The 19,395-nt window shown below is 39.4% G+C and overlaps 1 protein-coding gene across 1 annotated transcript in view; it reads left to right on the top strand.

The window, feature by feature from the left end:
* The window catches only part of LOC144972224 (E3 ubiquitin-protein ligase TRAF7-like), a gene marked incomplete in the record, with an annotated part of 126,560 nt that overhangs the window by 24,871 nt on the left and 82,294 nt on the right, over positions 1-19,395 (top strand). Inside the window, 5 exon segments of the mRNA XM_078913258.1 lie at positions 9,522-9,633; positions 11,465-11,570; positions 13,056-13,129; positions 14,421-14,472; positions 15,709-15,761. Of these exon segments, the coding sequence (XP_078769384.1) occupies positions 9,522-9,633; positions 11,465-11,570; positions 13,056-13,129; positions 14,421-14,472; positions 15,709-15,761 (397 nt within the window).

Raw genomic sequence — 19,395 nt, 5'->3', positions numbered from 1 at the left:
CATACAGATATGACGCCTTTTCTTGTTTCTGTACATTGGGTTTTCTAGTAAAACATACATACAGATATGACGCTTTTCTAGTGTCTGTACATTGGGTTTTATAGTAAAAATACATACAATTGCGCCTTTTCTAGTGTCTGTACATTGGGTTTTCTAGTAAAACATTCATACAGATATGACGCCTTTTCTAGTGTCTGTACCATTGGGTCTTCTAGTAAAACATACATACAGATATGACGCCTTTTCTAGTGTCTGTACCATTGGGTTTTCTAGTAAAACATACATACAGATATGACGCCTTTTCTAGTGTCTGTACCATTGGGTCTTCTAGTAAAAACATACATACAGATATGACGCCTTTTCTAGTGTCTGTACCATTGGGTCTTCTAGTAAAACATACATACAGATATGACGCCTTTTCTAGTGTCTGTACCATTGGGTTTTCTAGTAAAACATACATACAGATATGACGCCTTTTCTAGTGTCTGTACCATTGGGTCTTCTAGTAAAACATATATACAGATATGACGCCTTTTCTAGTGTCTGTACCATTGGGTCTTCTAGTAATCTACAATTGACGTTTTCTAGTGTCTGTACCATTGGGTTTTCTAGTAAAACATACATACAGATATGACGCCTTTTCTAGTGTCTGTACCATTGGGTTTCTATTAAACTATACCATATGGGTTCTGTCTTACCATTGGGTTTTCTAGTAAAACATACATACAGATATGACGCCTTTTCTAGTGTCTGTACCATTGGGTTTTCTATAAAAACATACATACAGATATGACGCCGTTCTGTACCATTGGGTTTTCTAGTAAAACATACATACAGATATGACGCCTTTTCTAGTGTCTGTACCATTGGGTTTTCTAGTAAAACATACATACAGATATGACGCCTTTTCTAGTGTCTGTACCATTGGTTTTCTAGTAAAACATACATACAGATATGACGCCTTTTCTAGTGTCTGTACCATTGGGTTTTCTAGTAAAAACATACATACAGATATGACGCCTTTTCTAGTGTCTGTACCATTGGTTTTCTAGTAAAACATACATACAGATATGACGCCTTTTCTAGTGTCTGTACCATTGGGTTTTCTAGTAAAACATACATACAGATATGACGCCTTTTCTAGTGTCTGTACCATTGGGTTTTCTAGTAAAAACATACATACAGATATGACGCCTTTTCTAGTGTCTGTACCATTGGGTTTTCTAGTAAAACATACATACAGATATGACGCCTTTTCTAGTGTCTGTACCATTGGGTTTTCTAGTAAAACATACATACAGATATGACGCCTTTTCTAGTGTCTGTACCATTGGGTTTTTAGTAAAAACATACATACATATATGACGCCTTTTCTAGTGTCTGTACCATTGGGTTTTCTAGTAAAACATACATACAGATATGACGCCTTTTCTAGTGTCTGTACCATTGGGTTTTCTCGTAAAAACATACATACATATATGACGCCTTTTCTAGTGTCTGTACCATTGGGTTTTCTAGTAAAACATACATACAGATATGACGCCTTTTCTAGTGTCTGTACCATTGGGTTTTTCTAATCTTACAATTGCGCTTTTCTAGTGTCTTTACCATTGGGTTTTCTAGTAAAACATACATACAGATATGACGCCTTTTCTAGTGTCTGTACCATTGGGTCTTCTAGTGTCTGTACCATTGGGTTTTCTAGTGTCTTTACCATTGGGTTTTCTAGTAAAACATACATACAGTATGAGTTTCATGTCGTCCTTGGTTTCTAGTGTCTGTACCATTGGGTTTCTAGTGTCTGTGCCATTGGGTTTTCTAGTTACTGTACATTGGGCCTTTCTATTGTCTGTACCATTGGGTTTCTAGTGTCTGTACCATTGGGTTTGTTTTTCTAGTGTCTGTACCATTGGGTCTTCTAGTGTCTGTACCATTGGGTCTTCTAGTGTCTGTACCATTGGGTCTTCTAGTGTCTGTACCATTGGGTCTTCTATTGTCTGTACCATTGGGTCTTCTAGTGTCTGTACCATTGGGTCTTCTAGTGTCTGTACCATTGGGTCTTCTAGTGTCTGTACCATTGGGTCTTCTAGTGTCTGTACCATTGGGTCTTCTAGTGTCTGTTTCATTGGGTCTTTTCTAGTGTCTGTACCATTGGGTCTTCTAGTGTCTGTATCATTGGGTCTTCTAGTGTCTGTACCATTGGTCTTCTAGTGTCTGTACCATTGGGTTCTATTCTATTGTTCACTGTACCATTGGGTCTTCTAGTGTCTGTACCATTGGGTCTTCTATTGTCTGTACCATTGGGTCTTCTAGTGTCTGTACCATTGGGTTTTCTAGTGTCTGTACCATTGGGTCTTCTAGTGTCTGTAACATTGGGTCTTCTAGTGTCTGTACCATTGGGTCTTCTAGTGTCTGTATCATTGGGTTTTCTAGTGTCTGTACCATTGGGTCTTCTAGTGTCTGTACCATTGGGTCTTCTAGTGTCTGTACCATTGGGTCTTCTAGTGTCTGTACCATTGGGTCTTCTAGTGTCTGTACCATTGGGTCTTCTATTGTCTGTACCATTGGGTTTTCTAGTGTCTGTACCATTGGGTCTTCTAGTGTCTGTACCATTGGGTTTTCTAGTGTCTGTACCATTGGGTCTTCTAGTGTCTGTACCATTGGGTCTTCTAGTGTCTGTACCATTGGGTCTTCTAGTGTCTGTACCATTGGGTTTTCTAGTGTCTGTCCCATTGGGTCTTCTAGTGTCTGTACCATTGGGTCTTCTAGTGTCTGTACCATTGGGTTTTCTAGTGTCTGTCTTTTAATGCCAAGGTGGGCCGAGAAAGAATAGAAGATATTGTGGGCCCACATGGTCTGGGAGACAAAAATGACAGAGGTGATCGTCTTATTCAATGGTGCCGTCAACATGATCTGACAATCACAAATACTTGGTCAACAAACCACAATAGAAGGAAGTGGACATGGAAAAGTCCTGGAGATGGAGTGAGAAACCAAATAGATTACATACTCATCAGCAAACGTTTCCGAAACTCGGTTTTGTATGCCAAATCTATGCCGGGGGCTGACTGTAACAGCGATCATATACCTGTGCTATGCCCCATACGAGTTAAATTGAAAATCTGCAAAAGAGCAAAGGCTAAACCTAAATACCAACTAGACATTCTCCGGGAGGAACAGAAGATACAAGAAAAATTTGAACTATCAGTAAGAAACAAGTTTGAAGTGCTTGGAGAACTAACAGATATAGAAGAGAAATATGAGCAGTTTAAAGACAGTGTTGCTGCATCATTAGAAGAAAATGTTCCAACCACACTTAAGTTGCAGAAGAAGAAATGGATTACTCCAGAGATATTAGAATTAATGAATGAGAGAAGAAAGGCCAAAAATCAGGAAGAAAAATACAAGACTCTGAACAGGCAGATAAAAAGAAAATGCAACGAAGCTAAAGAAGACTGGATAAATGAACAATGTCACTATATAATGTCCTGCAAAGAAAAAAATGGCAAATTCTTCCATCAGAAAATCAAAGAAGTGACAAACAAAACTAAATCAGGTGCTAAAAGTGGATGCATCAAAGACAAGCGTGGAAACACCATCATGGACAAAGACTGCATTCTAAACAGATGGTCAGAATATATTGAAGGACTTTTTTTTGATAATCGAGGAGAAATGCCTATGATAAAAGAACTGGAAGGGCCTTCTATAATGAAAGATGAAGTTAGGAACGTCATGAAAAGCATGAAAAATGGAAAAGCTGCAGGACCTGATGCCATAACAATTGAAGCCTTGACTGGCCTGGGTGAATGGGGGATTGAATTCATCACAAACCTTCTAAATCAAGTGTATGACACAGGAAAAATGCCAACTGATATGAAACGATCCATTTTTATAGCACTACCAAAAAAGCCAGGGGCAGTTGATTGTGAACAACACAGAACTATTAGCCTAATGAGCCACCTCACAAAAATTCTTTTGAAGATAATTTTACTAAGAATAAGAAATAAAATACGACCTGAAATTGGGGAGATGCAATTTGGTTTTGTTGAGGACAAGGGTACCAGAAATGGAATATTCACATTATCAATGCTGATGGAAAGATGTATTGAAGTAAATAAAGATCTGTATATGTGTTTCATCGACTATTCAAAAGCCTTTGATAAAGTACAACACGAAAAACTATTCAAAATTCTATCATCCTTGGACATTGATGGTAAAGATTTAAGAATATTACGGAATTTGTACTGGGAACAAGAAGCAGCAATGCGTGTTGACAACGAACTAAGCAGTTTTACACCTATTAGAAGAGGAGTTAGGCAGGGGTGTGTTTTGTCTCCAGATTTATTCAACCTCTATAGTGAAATGATATTAAGAGATATCGAACATAAGAAGGGGGTGTGTATTGGAGGAAAGAATGTAACAAATCTGAGGTATGCAGATGATACGGTTCTACTGGCAGAATCTGAACATGAACTACAAGAATTACTGGATGTTGTAGTCAGGAGTAGTGAAAATATGGGACTGGAACTGAATATATCTAAAACAGAATGTATGACGGTATCTAAAAATAATAACCCACCAGCCTGTGTAATAACAAGCAGAGGACAAACAATACAACAAGTTGAATGTTTCAAATATTTAGGCTTCAATGTAACATCCAATGGAAAATCAGATTGTGAAATAAAGAAAAGAATAGGTATGGCGAAGAATGCATTCAACCAGCTGCATACAATTATGAAAAACAGGAATATTAGCATGAAAACAAAAATCAAAGTCCTGGATTGCTATGTACTGTCTGTGCTGCTATATGGTTGTGAGAGCTGGACCATAAACAAGACCATGGTTAAAAGACTGGAGGCAGTGGAAATGTGGTTTTACAGAAGAATGATGAGGGTGTCATGGATGGAAAGGAAAAGAAATGAAGAAATTTTAGAAATGGCAAACAGAAAAAGATCACTGAAACAAAAATCATCAAACGCCAAATGGAATTTTTAGGACACATTATCCGCCACCCTGGTTTGGAAATACTCGCCTTGACTGGAAAGATGAATGGAAAAAGAATAAGAGGAAGACAAAGAATAACGTAATTGAAAGGGATAAGAACTTGGACAGATGAAGCTGAGAAAGGTGGCGCTGCTTTAATAGAATTGGCAAGAGATAGATCAGCTTGGCGGAAGATGACCTCCGACGTCTGCTTCAGATATGGAACTACATGAGATGAGAGTGTCTGTACCATTGGGTTTTCTAGTGTCTGTACCATTGGGTCTTCTAGTGTCTGTCCCATTGGGTCTTCTAGTGTCTGTACCATTGGGTCTTCTAGTGTCTGTACCATTGGGTTTTCTAGTGTCTGTCCCATTGGGTCTTCTAGTGTCTGTCCCATTGGGTCTTCTAGTGTCTGTCCCATTGGGTCTTCTAGTGTCTGTCCCATTGGGTCTTCTAGTAAAACATACATACAGATATGACGCCTTTTCTAGTGTCTGTACCATTGGGTTTTCTAGTTAAACATACATACATATGACGCCTTTTCTATTGTCTGTACCATTGGTTTTTCAGGTCTGTACCATTGGTTTCTAGTGTCTGTACCATTGGGTTTTCTAGTGTCTGTACCATTGGGTTTTCTAGTAAACATACATACAGATATGACGCCTTTTCTAGTGTCTGTACCAAAAAAAAAAAAAAAAAAAAAAAAAAAAAAAAAAAAAAAAAAAAAAAAAAAAAAAAAAAAAAAAAATTTTTTTTTTTTTTTTTTTTTTTTTTTTTTTTTTTTTTTTTTTTTTTTTTTTTTTTTTTTTTTTTTTTTTTTTTTTTTTTTTTTTTTTTTTTTTTTTTTTTTTTTTTTTTTTTTTTTTTTTTTTTTTTTTTTTTTTTTTTTTTAGTGTCTGTACCATTGGGTCTTCTAGTGTCTGTACCATTGGTCTTCTAGTGTCTGTACCATTGGGTTTCTAGTGTCTGTACCATTGGGTCTTCTAGTGTCTGTCCATTGGGTCTTCTATGTCTGTACCATTGGGTTTCTAGTGTCTGTACCATTGGTCTTCTAGTTCTGTACCATGGGTTTTCTAGTGTCTGTACCATTGGGTCTTCTAGTGCATACCATTGGGTCTTCTAGTGTCTGTACCATTGGTTTTCTAGTACTGTACCATTGGTCTTTGTGTCTGTACCATTGGGTTTTCTAGTGTCTGTACCATTGGTTTTCTAGTGTCTTACCATTGGGTTTTCTAGTGTCTGTACCATTGGTTTCTAGTGTCTGTACCATTGGTCTTCTAGTGTCTGTACCATTGGGTCTTCTAGTGTCTGTACCATTGGGTTTTCTAGTGTCTTCCATTGGTCTTCTAGTGTCTGTACCATTGGGTCTTCTAGTGTCTGTCCATTGGGTTTCTAGTGTGCCTGTTTCCCCATTGGTCTTCTAGTGTCTGTCCATTGGTTTCTAGTGTCTGTACCATTGGGTTTCTAGTGTCTGTCCATTGGGTCTTCTAGTGTCGTCCCATTGGGTCTTCTAGTGTCTGTACCATTGGGTCTTCTAGTGTCTGTCCATGGGTCTTCTAGTGTCTGTACCATTGGGTCTTCTATTGTCTGTACCATTGGGTCTTCTAGTGTCTGTACCATTGGGTTTTCTAGTGTCTGTACCATTGGGTCTTCTAGTGTCTGTACCATTGGGTCTTCTAGTGTCTGTACCATTGGGTCTTCTAGTGTCTGTATCATTGGGTTTTCTAGTGTCTGTACCATTGGGTCTTCTAGTGTCTGTACCATTGGTCTTCTAGTGTCTGTACCATTGGGTCTTCTAGTGTCTGTACCATTGGGTCTTCTAGTGTCTGTACCATTGGGTCTTCATTGTCTGTACCATTGGGTTTTCTAGTGTCTGTACCATTGGGTCTTCTAGTGTCTGTACCATTGGGTCTTCTAGTGTCTGTACCATTGGTCTTCTAGTGTCTGTACCATTGGGTCTTCTAGTGTCTGTACTGTCTGTACCATTGGGTCTTCTAGTGTCTGTACCATTGGGTTTTCTAGTGTCTGTCCCATTGGTCTTCTAGTGTCTGTACCATTGGGTCTTCTAGTGTCTGTACCATTGGGTTTTCTAGTGTCTGTACCATTGGGTTTTCTAGTGTCTGTACCATTGGGTCTTCTAGTGTCTGTACCATTGGGTCTTCTAGTGTCTGTACCATTGGGTCTTCTAGTGTCTGTACCATTGGGTTTTCTAGTGTCTGTGCCATTGGGTCTTCTAGTGTCTGTCCCATTGGGTCTTCTAGTGTCTGTACCATTGGGTCTTCTAGTGTCTGTCCCATTGGGTCTTCTAGTGTCTGTCCATTGGGTCTTCTAGTGTCTGTACCATTGGGTTTTCTAGTGTCTGTCCCATTGGGTCTTCTAGTGTCTGTCCCATTGGGTCTTCTAGTGTCTGTACCATTGGGTTTTCTAGTGTCTGTCCCATTGGGTCTTCTAGTGTCTGTCCCATTGGGTCTTCTAGTGTCTGTACCATTGGGTTTTCTAGTGTCTGTACCATTGGGTCTTCTAGTGTCTGTACCATTGGGTTTTCTAGTGTCTGTACCATTGGGTCTTCTAGTGTCTGTACCATTGGGTTTTCTAGTGGCTGTACCATTGGGTCTTCTAGTGTCTGTACCATTGGGTCTTCTAGTGTCTGTACCATTGGGTTTTCTAGTAAAAACATACATACAGATATGACGCCTTTTCTAATGTCTGTACCATTGGGTTTTCTAGTAAAAACATACATACAGATATGACGCCTTTTCTATTGTCTGTACCATTGGGTTTTCTAGTGTCTGTACCATTGGGTCTTCTAGTGTCTGTACCATTGGGTCTTCTAGTGTCTGTACCATTGGGTTTTCTAGTAAAAACATACATACAGATATGACGCCTTTTCTAGTGTCTGTACCATTGGGTTTTCTAGTAAAAACATACATACAGATATGACGCCTTTTCTATTGTCTGTACCATTGGGTTTTCTAGTGTCTGTACCATTGGGTCTTCTAGTGTCTGTACCATTGGGTCTTCTAGTGTCTGTACCATTGGGTTTTCTAGTAAAAACATACATACAGATATGACGCCTTTTCTAGTGTCTGTACCATTGGGTTTTCTAGTAAAAACATACATACAGATATGACGCCTTTTCTAGTGTCTGTACCATTGGGTTTTCTAGTAAAACATACATACAGATATAACGCCTTTTCTAGTGTCTGTACCATTGGGTTTTCTAGTGTCTGTACCATTGGGTCTTCTAGTGTCTGTACCATTGGGTTTTCTAGTGTCTGTACCATTGGGTTTTCTAGTAAAACATACATACAGATATGACGCCTTTTCTAGTGTCTGTACCATTGGGTTTTCTAGTAAAACATACATACAGATATGACGCCTTTTCTAGTGTCTGTACCATTGGGTTTTCTAGTAAAACATACATACAGATATGACGCCTTTTCTAGTGTCTGTACCATTGGGTCTTCTAGTGTCTGTACCATTGGGTTTTCTAGTGTCTGTACCATTGGGTTTTCTAGTAAAAACATACATACAGATATAACGCCTTTTCTAGTGTCTGTACCATTGGGTTTTCTAGTGTCTGTACCATTGGGTCTTCTAGTGTCTGTACCATTGGGTCTTCTAGTAAAACATACATACAGATATAACGCCTTTTCTAGTGTCTGTACCTGGTTTTCTAGTGTCTGTACCATTGGGTCTTCTAGTGTCTGTACCATTGGGTTTCTAGTGTCTGTACCATTGGGTTTTCTAGTTCAACATAGTCATAACAGATATGACGCCTTTTCTAGTGTCTGTACCATTGGGTTTTCTAGTAAAACATACATACAGATATGACGCCTTTTCTAGTGTCTGTACCATTGGGTTTTCTAGTAAAACATACATACAGATATGACGCCTTTTCTAGTGTCTGTACCATTGGGTTTTCTAGTAAAAACATACATACAGATATGACGCCTTTTCTAGTGTCTGTACCATTGGGTTTTCTAGTAAAACATACATACAGATATGACGCCTTTTCTAGTGTCTGTACCATTGGGTTTTCTAGTAAAACATACATACAGATATGACGCCTTTTCTAGTGTCTGTACCATTGGGTTTTCTAGTAAAACATACATACAGATATGACGCCACTTGGAATTCAGGCTTTAAACAAGCTCTTGGTACTTCTAGTTGTGTTTACATTTTTATTGAAAAGCTCGTATGATAATCCAATGGGCACGATCTATATTCCCTTTCCATGTGCTCGAGGTCATTGGTCACATTGGAAAATGTGCTCAAAATGACCCACTTTGTGAAAAGTGTTCACAGCTTTTTAAATATCTAACATCACGATTGGTCATTTGATTCAGCTTGACACATGGGTATGTTTATAATATTTGTAAACAAAGCAGCGTGTTTACATTTGTGAAGAAATATCCAATCGTTGGACAGCAACAAATCACGTGATTGATGACCTGGTTGGACGAAAACAGGAATATAGATCGCTCCCATTAGTTTTAATTTCTGACATTTGTTCATTGTTCATTTTTTTACTTCAGTTGTGACTTTGTTGGAACTCAGGAAGAATTGGATGAACATCTGAAGACATGTCGGTTTGAAGGGATGAAGGATTTTCTGCACAGGACTGATGAACGAATCAGGGAGTTGCAGGTGAGAAACAAGATGACAGTGAATGGCATTCGTTTAAATATACAAAGTCATCACATTTTAGAAAGATAATGATGATGATAATAATAATAATAATAATAATAATAATAATAATAATAATAATAATAATAATAATGATGATAATGATATGATAATAATAATAATAATAATATTAATAATAATAATGATGATAACAACAATGATAATGATAATAATGATAACAACAATGATAATGATAATAATGTACATTTAGTACAGTGCTTTCTATGCAATTGCATCTCAAAGTGCTTAAAAAAACAAACCTGAGCTTTTATTTAGTGCAATAAAGTTTATCTACTAAACATGCTCAAAGCTCTTTACAAAGTGTCTCAACCAACATCAATATGTAACATGTAAAACAAAACACGATGCCTGTTAGGCGATATTACAATATTTTTAGACTGAGACAAACATGTAAAAGCCATAGAAGACAAAATTGAGACAGCTGATTGGTGCAGATGGTGATTGATGCAGATGGTGATTGGTGAAGACAGGTGATTGGTGCAGACGGTGATTGGTGGATTGATGCAGATGGTGATTGTTGAAGTCAGGTGATTGATGCAGATGGTGATTGATGCAAATGGTGATTGATGCAGATGGTGATTGGTGGATTGATGCAGATGGTGATTGGTGAAGACAGGTGATTGGTGCAGACGGTGATTGGTGGATTGATGCAGATGGTGATTGGTGCAGATGGTGATTGGTGAAGACAGGTGATTGATGCAGATGGTGATTGATGCAGATGGTGATTGGTGCAGATGGTGATTGATGCAGATGGTGATTGATGCAAATGGTGATTGGTGGAATGAGACAGGTGATTGGTGCAGATGGTGATTGTGTGTGCAGATGGTGATTGGTGGATTGATGCAGATGGTGATTGGTGCAGACGGTGATTGGTGGATTGATGCAGATGGTGATTGGTGCAGATGGTGATTGGTGAAGACAGGTGATTGATGCAGATGGTGATTGATGCAGATGGTGATTGGTGCAGATGGTGATTGGTGGATTGATGCAGATGGTGATTGGTGCAGATGCTGATTGATGCAGATGCTGATTGGTGGATTGGTGCAGATGGTGATTGGTGCAGTGATTGGTGGATTGGTGCAGATGGTGATTGGTGGATTGGTGCAGATGCTGATTGGTGCAGATGCTGATTGGTGGATTGGTGCAGATGGTGATTGGTGGAGATGGTGATTGATGCTGATTGGTGGATTGGTGCAGATGGTGATTGATGCAGATGCTGATTGGTGAAAACAGGTGATTGGTGCCGATGGTGATTTGTGCAGACATCTGATAGACGCAGATGGCTGATTGGTGGATTGGTGCAGATGGTGATTGATGCAGATGGTGATTGGTGGATTGGTGCAGATGCTGATTGGTGGATTGGTGCAGATGCTGATTGGTGGATTGGTGCAGATGCTGATTGGTGGATTGGTGCAACTGATTGGTGATTGGTGCAGATGGTGATTTGTGCAGACATCTGATTGATGCAGATGCTGATTGGTGGATTGGTGCAGATGGTGATTGGTGGATTGGTGCAGTGATTGGTGGATTGGTGCAGATGGTGATTGGTGGATTGGTGCAGATGCTGATTGGTGCAGATGCTGATTGGTGGATTGGTGCAGATGGTGATTGGTGCAGATGCTGATTGGTGAAAACAGGTGATTTGTGCAGACAGCTGATTGGTGCAGATATCTGATAGACGCAGATGGCTGATTGGTGCAGATGGCTGATTGGTGCAGACAGCTGATTGGTGCAGACGGCTGATTGGTGTTTCATGTTTATTCCATTTCAGGTACACCTGAACCAGAAAGACCAGGAGATAGAATTCCTACGGTCCATGCTGGGACGTTTGTCGGAGAGACTAGAAAACATGGAAAAAACAGTGGACATGAAACTAGGTGAGTTGTGTCGTGTCAGATCTACTCTGATTTAATCTAGTATTGGCACAGCTTTAGTGTCCGGCCGGTTGCTCAGTTGGTAGAGCACCTGCTTCACAAGCAAAGGGATCAAGATCAATCCCGGGTTTAGTCAAGATTTTTTTTTCTGACCCGCCTGTCCACTCAAGGTGAATGGAATGGGTAGCTGAGACTGTTAGATTTGGTGGAAAGTACTTTGCGAAAGACTAGCATCCTATCCAAAGGATATCAAGCAATCCATGGGCTTAATGGCTCTACTTTAGTGTTGAAGGTGACATTGTGTGTAGATGTTAATGATTTGACATGTACATTTCTTGAGCTACTATGACTTACACCCACCTACCACCCGTACAGTAGATGTTAATGGTATGATTAGAGCTACCATGATAAAGACTGACCCCCACCTTTAGTCACCGTTGGGATGCGTTTGTCACATTCAATATAAAATGACAACATTACGTTATTTTGAAAATAAAGATAAAGAAAAGAGTTTTTTTATGGGCGTCTCTGAGTTTAAGTAACGGCAGATAATCCAAAATCTGAGGAATGGATTAATTGGACATTAAGTTTTGCCAAATTTAGATGTTTCTTGTATATATGTATACTTTGTTTTGAAAGTACTGCCCATTCCTACCTTTGGGAACTAATTGAAAGATATTCAAAACCCCACCCTTTACATTCGGACAGTGATTCCACCAAACTACTTGTCCATCGAATACGATAAAATGCTGGAATGAGATCCTTTTCTCATTTCGGACTTTCTGTTTGAAACGCCTTACCTCAGAGCATTCATTAAAAGGAATCTTTGTCTATTTTTAAACGTTCACTTAAAACATATCTGTTTCGATTTTAGTAGATGATATGAGAAGCAAGATAGGTCAGGTTTGTGTTGTGTGTTGTGTGTGTGTGTATGTGTGTGTGTGTATGTGTGTATGTGTGTGTGTGTGTGTGTGTGTGTGTGTGTGAATTGTACGTGTCAGCCAAAGTAATTTGTAATTTAAGCGCTTAGAGTCTGGTGTCTCAGAGTTAAAGCGCTATATAAGTTTTCAGCATTATTATTATTTTATGAAAATTCTCTTGTAAACCCAGCTCTTTATGGGGTGCCATCCAGCACCTTGTAACGCCGGTCACAAACACGGATAAATGGGGAGTTGTTTGCGCAGGAAGGCCATCCTGGCAGTCAAACTCAAACCACAACTAATGAATGAATGAAACCGATGCTATGAACGGACATGGATACGCGGCATTCATTATGGCAACCCTGCAAAATGCGGGATAAGCTGAAAGAAGAGGAAGAGGAAGATTGAAATTCTCCTGTAACATTTCATGAGAAAACTGGTAAAACTTTGTTTCGATTTATTTACACGTGAGTTTTATTTCAATGTGGATTACATGACTTTTTTTCTGATGTATTTGTAAATAGTGATTGTCACATGACGCCTATTTTGTCTCCATCCCACGTGACAGAGGTTGTAGAACACAGCCAGAACAAAATGATGGATGAAATACTGGATAATCAAAGGGACATCAGTGCTGTTACTGTGAGTTATACACCCCCATATTCTATCTCTCTCTCTCTGTCTCTCTCTTTTTCTATCTTTTTTTACCCCTTGTCTCTCTGTCTCTCCCCTCTCTCTGTCTCTCTCTTTCTCTTTCCCTCTGCCTCTCTCTTTTTCTCTGTCTCTCTGTTTTTCTCTCTCTCTCTCTCTTCTCTCTCTCTCTTCTCTCTCTCTCTTTCTCTCACTCTCTCTTTCTCTCTCTCTCTCTCTCTCTCTCTCTCTCTCTCTCTCTCTCTCTCTCTCTCTCTTTTTTCTATATTTTTTACCCCTGTCTCTGTGTCTCCCCCCCCCCTCTCTCTCTCTCTTTCTCTTTCCCTCTTTTTCTCTGTCTCTCTGTCTCTTCTTCTTCTTCTCTTTCCTTCCTCTCCATCTGTCCATCTCTTCTGCTGTAAACTTGATGCTTTTCCATTTGTCTCATGTTGGAATTAGACGACATTTAGTATTAAATGGAATTTTAAAATGTGGATATAATTTATTCACACGTCTTAGGTCGCTTTTTGATTTAACAATGATCTGTTTCTTTGGGGGGTTTTGTTTAACAAACTTATTTACAATGTAAAACCCTACAAACTGTGGACTGATCCTCAACAATACCAATATTGTTCCAATATCTCATTCCAGCATTTTTCCGTATTCGACGGACAACTAGTTTAGTGGAATCACTGTCCGAATGTAAGGGGTGGGGTTTTGAATATCTTTCAATTAGTTCCCAAAGGTAGGAATGGGCAGTACTTTCAAAACAAAGTATACATATATACAAGAAACATCTAAATTTGGCAAAACTTAATGTCCAATTAATCCATTCCTCAGATTTTGGATTATCTGCCGTTACTTAACTCAGAGACGCCCATAAAAAAACTCTGTTCTTTATCTTTATTTTCAAAATAACGTAATGTTGTCATTTTATATTGAATGTGACAAACGCATCCCAACGGTGACAAAATGGTTTCCACAAGAAGAAGAAGATGTTTGGTGGTCTCAGATAGATATAGGAAAATGACACACACTCCATACTATAAAACAGACCTGGTGTAATCCATTCCAATGTCTTTCTATTCATTTGTCATCATAGGGAATGAGATTAGCGGAAGTGAGGACGAGAGACGCATGCGCACAAACAACATGACGTTCTCTCTCTAATAACTTTTCAGCCGGTGACGTCACAGACTATGGGTGACGTCCAATCAAGGGATGCTACTCTTCCGTTAATCTCATTCCCTATGATGGATGTGTGTTATTGTATTCAATGGTGTGTTTGGTATTTCTTCACCAGGAGGAATTGTCACACATCAATCAGAGAATTGACCTCGGAGCTACAGCTGGCGGTAAGGATTCCATTTTATTCAGAGAAATACTGGTAAAAAAAAAACAACTAAAATTGTTTAACTCTTTTCTTACCGACTATTTTCTAGATTTTCCCCCAAAATGTCACACTCATCCTTAAAAAAAAATATTCCCTTTATACATCCCATAGGGGGAATTTTTATCCAGGGTCTATTTCAAGGGAAGACTGGAATAACCCAGGCATCAGCCGCAGTGCAGCACCGCAAATTGAGCTAGGGCGAAGTGACTTGCTCAAGGCCACACAGCGCAGTGGCGGGTGATCGAACTCGGTATCTTCCGGATAAGAAGCAAAGGCGGTACCGCTGAGCCGCGCTGCCCCAATGTAAACATTGATTTTTAAAACTCTAACACAAAAGGATACGTGCTATACATTATGTTGATTAGAAAAACAAATTTTACAACACAGTATAGCAGCAATAACAAATTAACTCTTCAAATTTTATGATGTACAAAAGAAATCGTGAATGAGAGAAATGTTGGTTTTATTGTCACGAATGTGAAAATTTCCCTGTGGTGTGTAAGATGTGACGATTTCTCTGTGGTGTGTAAGACATGACGATTTCCCTGTGGTGTGTAAGGCATGATGAATTCCCTGTGGTGTGTAAGACATGACAATTTCCCTGTGGTGTGCAAGGCATGACGATTTCCCTGTGATGTATAAGACATGACAATTTCCCTGTGATGTGTAAGGCATGACAATTGCCCTGTGGTGTGTAAGACGTGACGATTTCTCTGTGGTGTGTAAGGCATGACAATTTCCCTGTGGTGTGTAAGATGTGACGATTTCCCTGTGGTGTGCAAGGCATGACGATTTCCCTGTGGTGTGTAAGACATGACAATTTCCCTATGGTGTGTAAGACCTGACGAATTCCCTGTGGTGTGTAAGGCATGACGATTTCCCTGTGGTGTGTAAGATGTGATGATTTCCCTGTGGTGTGTAAGATGTGACGATTTCTTTGTGGTGTGTAAGACATGACGATTTCCCTGTGGTGTGTAAGGAGAGACCTATGACAAGGAAACAAGTAGTCCTTATTGAAATTCGGTTTTTTTTTTTCTAAGTTTTTTTTGTTGTTGTTGTTAATCTTGTTTTTTTACTCTTATCCTAGTGCTTTTTATATTATTATTTTTTTGGTCTCCCATGGACATTTTGTTGTGTGTATAATTTTTTGTTTGTTTTCGAACATGATTTGATTTGTTTACTTTTGATTGTGTGACAGCCTACGACCCCATCTCCATGTTCAAATGTAAAGGCACATTCGTGGGACATTTGGTGAGTTGTGTGTTGTTTCTCAATTTTATCTCATTTTTCTTTTTATCAAGGATAAACTGACAAAAATGAATTCTTTTGACAAAAATGAATTCTTTTCATAAAAATAAAAATGAATAAAATTTAAAGAGCGTCATTCTCCACCAAAAGGGTCCCAATGGCTCGGTAGAGCACTCACTTCACATGCAAAAGGACCCAGATCGATCCCGGATGCAGGCGAGGTTTGTTTTTTTTCGACCCCCCCCCCCCCCTGTCCAACCAGCAGTAAATGGGTAGCTGGGTCTGTTAGATCTGGTGGAAAGTACTTTGCGATTGACTATCAAAAGCATTGCAAGCAAGGAATGTTGTAAACAAATGAAATTCTAAAAAAATAAATTTGAGTTTTTATATAGCGCAATATTCACTAAACGTGCTCACAGCGCTTTACAAGGGGTCCCTGACCAACAGCTACACGTAAAATGTAGAACGAGACACGACGCCTGTTAGGCTATATTGCAATTTTTTCCGATAGAGACAACACTGTTAACGGCCAGGTACTCATTTTACACCTGAGTGTGGTGAGAGAATGTGAGTTAAAAGCCATTTCCAAGGACTCAACTATGTTCCAAAGTAGGCTCAAACTCAGGACCTTCCGATCCGAAAGCGAGTGTCATACCATTAGACCACATGGCCACACCTGCTGATACCAATGGAATATAAAGAATGTGGTTTTGACATGTTAAGGAAATGTTAATTTAAATAATTCTATCTGCATTCTAGACTTGAAGCACTCAATAGCATGACCACCTCTGGTTTATAGGGAATGAGATTAGTGGAAGAGTAGCGTCCCTTGAATGGACGTCACCCATAGTCTGTGACGTCACCGGTGGAAAAGTTATTAGAGAGAGAACGTCATGTTGGTTGTGCGCTTCCGCGAGGACGAGAGACGCATGCGCACAACCAACATGACGTTCTCTCTCTAATAACTTTTCCGCCGGTGACGTCACAGACTATGGGTGACGTCCAATCAAGGGATGCTACTCTTCCGCTAATCTCATTCCCTATACTGAGAAATTCCAGGTAGAGGGTGCCACAAGGTAAAATACATGTTCAGAGAATTTCATTTTAGACATTGTTCATTCTGGTGTGTTGTGAAGAGAGGAGCGGAGAGCCCAGAGTGGTCTGTACTCCAAGAACAGGGACATAAGGCTCACCATAAGGTCTGTACTCCAATAACAAGGACCTAAGGCTCACCATAAGGTCTGTACTCCAATAACAGGGACATAAGGCTCACCATAAGGTCTGTACTCCAATAACAGGGACATAAGGCTCACCATAAGGTCTGTACTCCAATAACAGGGACATAAGGCTCACCATAAGGTCTGTACTCCAATAACAGGGACATAAGGCTCACCATAAGGTCTGTACTCCAATAACAGGGACATAAGGCTCACCATAAGGTCTGTACTCCAATAACAGGGACATAAGGCTCACCTGTCTAGCACCAGGAAAAATTAGTAGAAATAATGAATTGTTGGCTCCAGCTAAACAACTGCATTTGCCTCTTTGACTCAATAAATCTTGTTGAAAAGGAAAGTTTAGTTCCTCAGAACCATATTCAGGACTTTGGAGCATTTTTGGATCATGCTGAGGGCAAATTATTTATTTCTAAAGCTATTTAAAGTGATGTTTCTTTTTTTCCCTTGGAAACGATAGATTTTTGAAATTTTGAATTGGCAGCTCTGGATAAGGTCATATGGTGCTAAGCCATAAATACATTTGAAAACTATACAGGCCATCATTAGTACTCGACTCTCCTCTCTGCAGGCAAACAACTGCATTGGCCATTAACATCATTGTCTTTTTCGGGAAAATTATTTTGTAATATTACCTAACAGGCATCATGTCTCGTTCTATATGATATATGTTGTTGTTGGTCAGTGACCCTTTGTAAAGTGCTTTGAGCATGTTTAGTGGATATTGTGCTATATAAAAGCTCAAGCCCGAGTTTGATTTTGGTGCTAAAAATAGAATTGAGAGCCAAAAGTTGGAAATTTTGTAAAAATTTATATTTTTGTTATTGATGAGAATAGATATGTTGTTTTTTTTTAGTGCCAAAAACCTCCATTCCATTATTCTGGGATAATTTTTACTTCCAAATAACTTTTTGACGTCTGTTTCACCTACACATAATACCAGACTTAAATTCTAAATTGAGCTTTTATATAGCGCAATATCCACTAAACGTGCTCAATGTGCTTTACAAGGGGTCCCTGGTCAACAGCAACACCTAACATGTAGGACGAGACATGATGCCTGTCAGGCGATATTACAATTTTTTTCAGACAGAGACAATGCTGTTAACAGCCAGGTACTCATTTTACACCTGAATACAGTGAGAGACTGTGAGTCAAGAGCCTTTTTCCAAGGACTCAACTATGCGCCGAGCAAGGCTCGAACCCAGGACCTTCCGATCTGAAAGCGAGTGTCATACCACTAGACCACATAGCCATATATTAAATAACAGGTTGTCTAATTGTTGCCTTGACCTCCATGTCTCCCTTCCCAGGGTCCAGTCTGGTGTTTGTGTGCCATGGGCGATGTCCTGTTCAGTGGATCCACAGACAAGACCATCAAAGTAAACATACACTAAACATACACCCTACTCTTTAGTTGTCACCTCTGGGTGGGGTTCCTGACCTTCCATAGTGGGCAGGGAGGTACTTACTGTGTCTTCTATACCCCTATATCTGTTTTCCAACATGCTTTCTGTCTTTGTCTTGGAATGAGATTACTTGGTTTTGTCTTGGCCCTGGCTGGAGTCCTAGCTGGGAGGGAAACAGTCAAATGCATAGTTATTGTTTTGGGAGATGTTATTTTTTTCCTTGTAAATCATCTCTCTGTTATGTATTATTATAATTGTTATTTTCAATGTATAATGTAAGCATTTGAGTGTATTCCTCTTTGTTGGATTTCGTGCTTGTGTCCGAATGAGACTTATAGGTGATCTCAAACTAAGTACATTGGTGGTATGCTCTTGGAATCTACATCTGATCCCTATTTGCTCCTAGTTCCCCTACGTCTTACTTTTTCTTGGATACTTTAATTGTAATTCTATAACTTTTTACTATCCCATTTTCTTCCTTTTTACTGGCGCTGATATAACCTAAATGTGTTGCAAGCGCCGTAAAACCCTTAAAAACAAAACAAACAGCAATAGTTGTCACCTATTCTTTTATTAATAGAAAATCACTGTTTTGGGCGATGTCCTATTCACTGGTGCCACAGACTTACTTATCCGAATCAGCGACCACCTGAGCTCTAGCCCGTCGGTCTTGTGCCATGACATAGAAGTTAGACGTCTTTTGTAGTTGTTCCAGGTGACTATAAAGTGTGTTAGTGATGTTGGACGTCTATTGTAGTTGTTCCAGGTGACTATAAGGTGTTATAAGTTAGAGTTTTTGTAGTTTCCAGTGACTAAGGGTTACGATGCTGGACGTTTTTGTAGTGTTCAGGGACTATAAGTGTTTACTGATGCTTGGACGTGTTTTGTAGTTGTTCCAGGTGACTATAAAGTGTGTTACTGATGCTTGGACGTCTTTTGTAGTTGTTCCAGGTGACTATAAAGTGTGTTACTGATGCTTGGGCGTCTTTTGTA

Source organism: Berghia stephanieae, chromosome 5 (assembly GCF_034508935.2).
Source record: "Berghia stephanieae isolate SIO BIC M18660-M18661 chromosome 5, UCSD_Bste_1.3, whole genome shotgun sequence".
Taxonomy (NCBI): Eukaryota; Metazoa; Mollusca; class Gastropoda; order Nudibranchia; family Aeolidiidae; genus Berghia; species Berghia stephanieae.
This window is presented reverse-complemented; position numbering and strand designations above follow the sequence as displayed.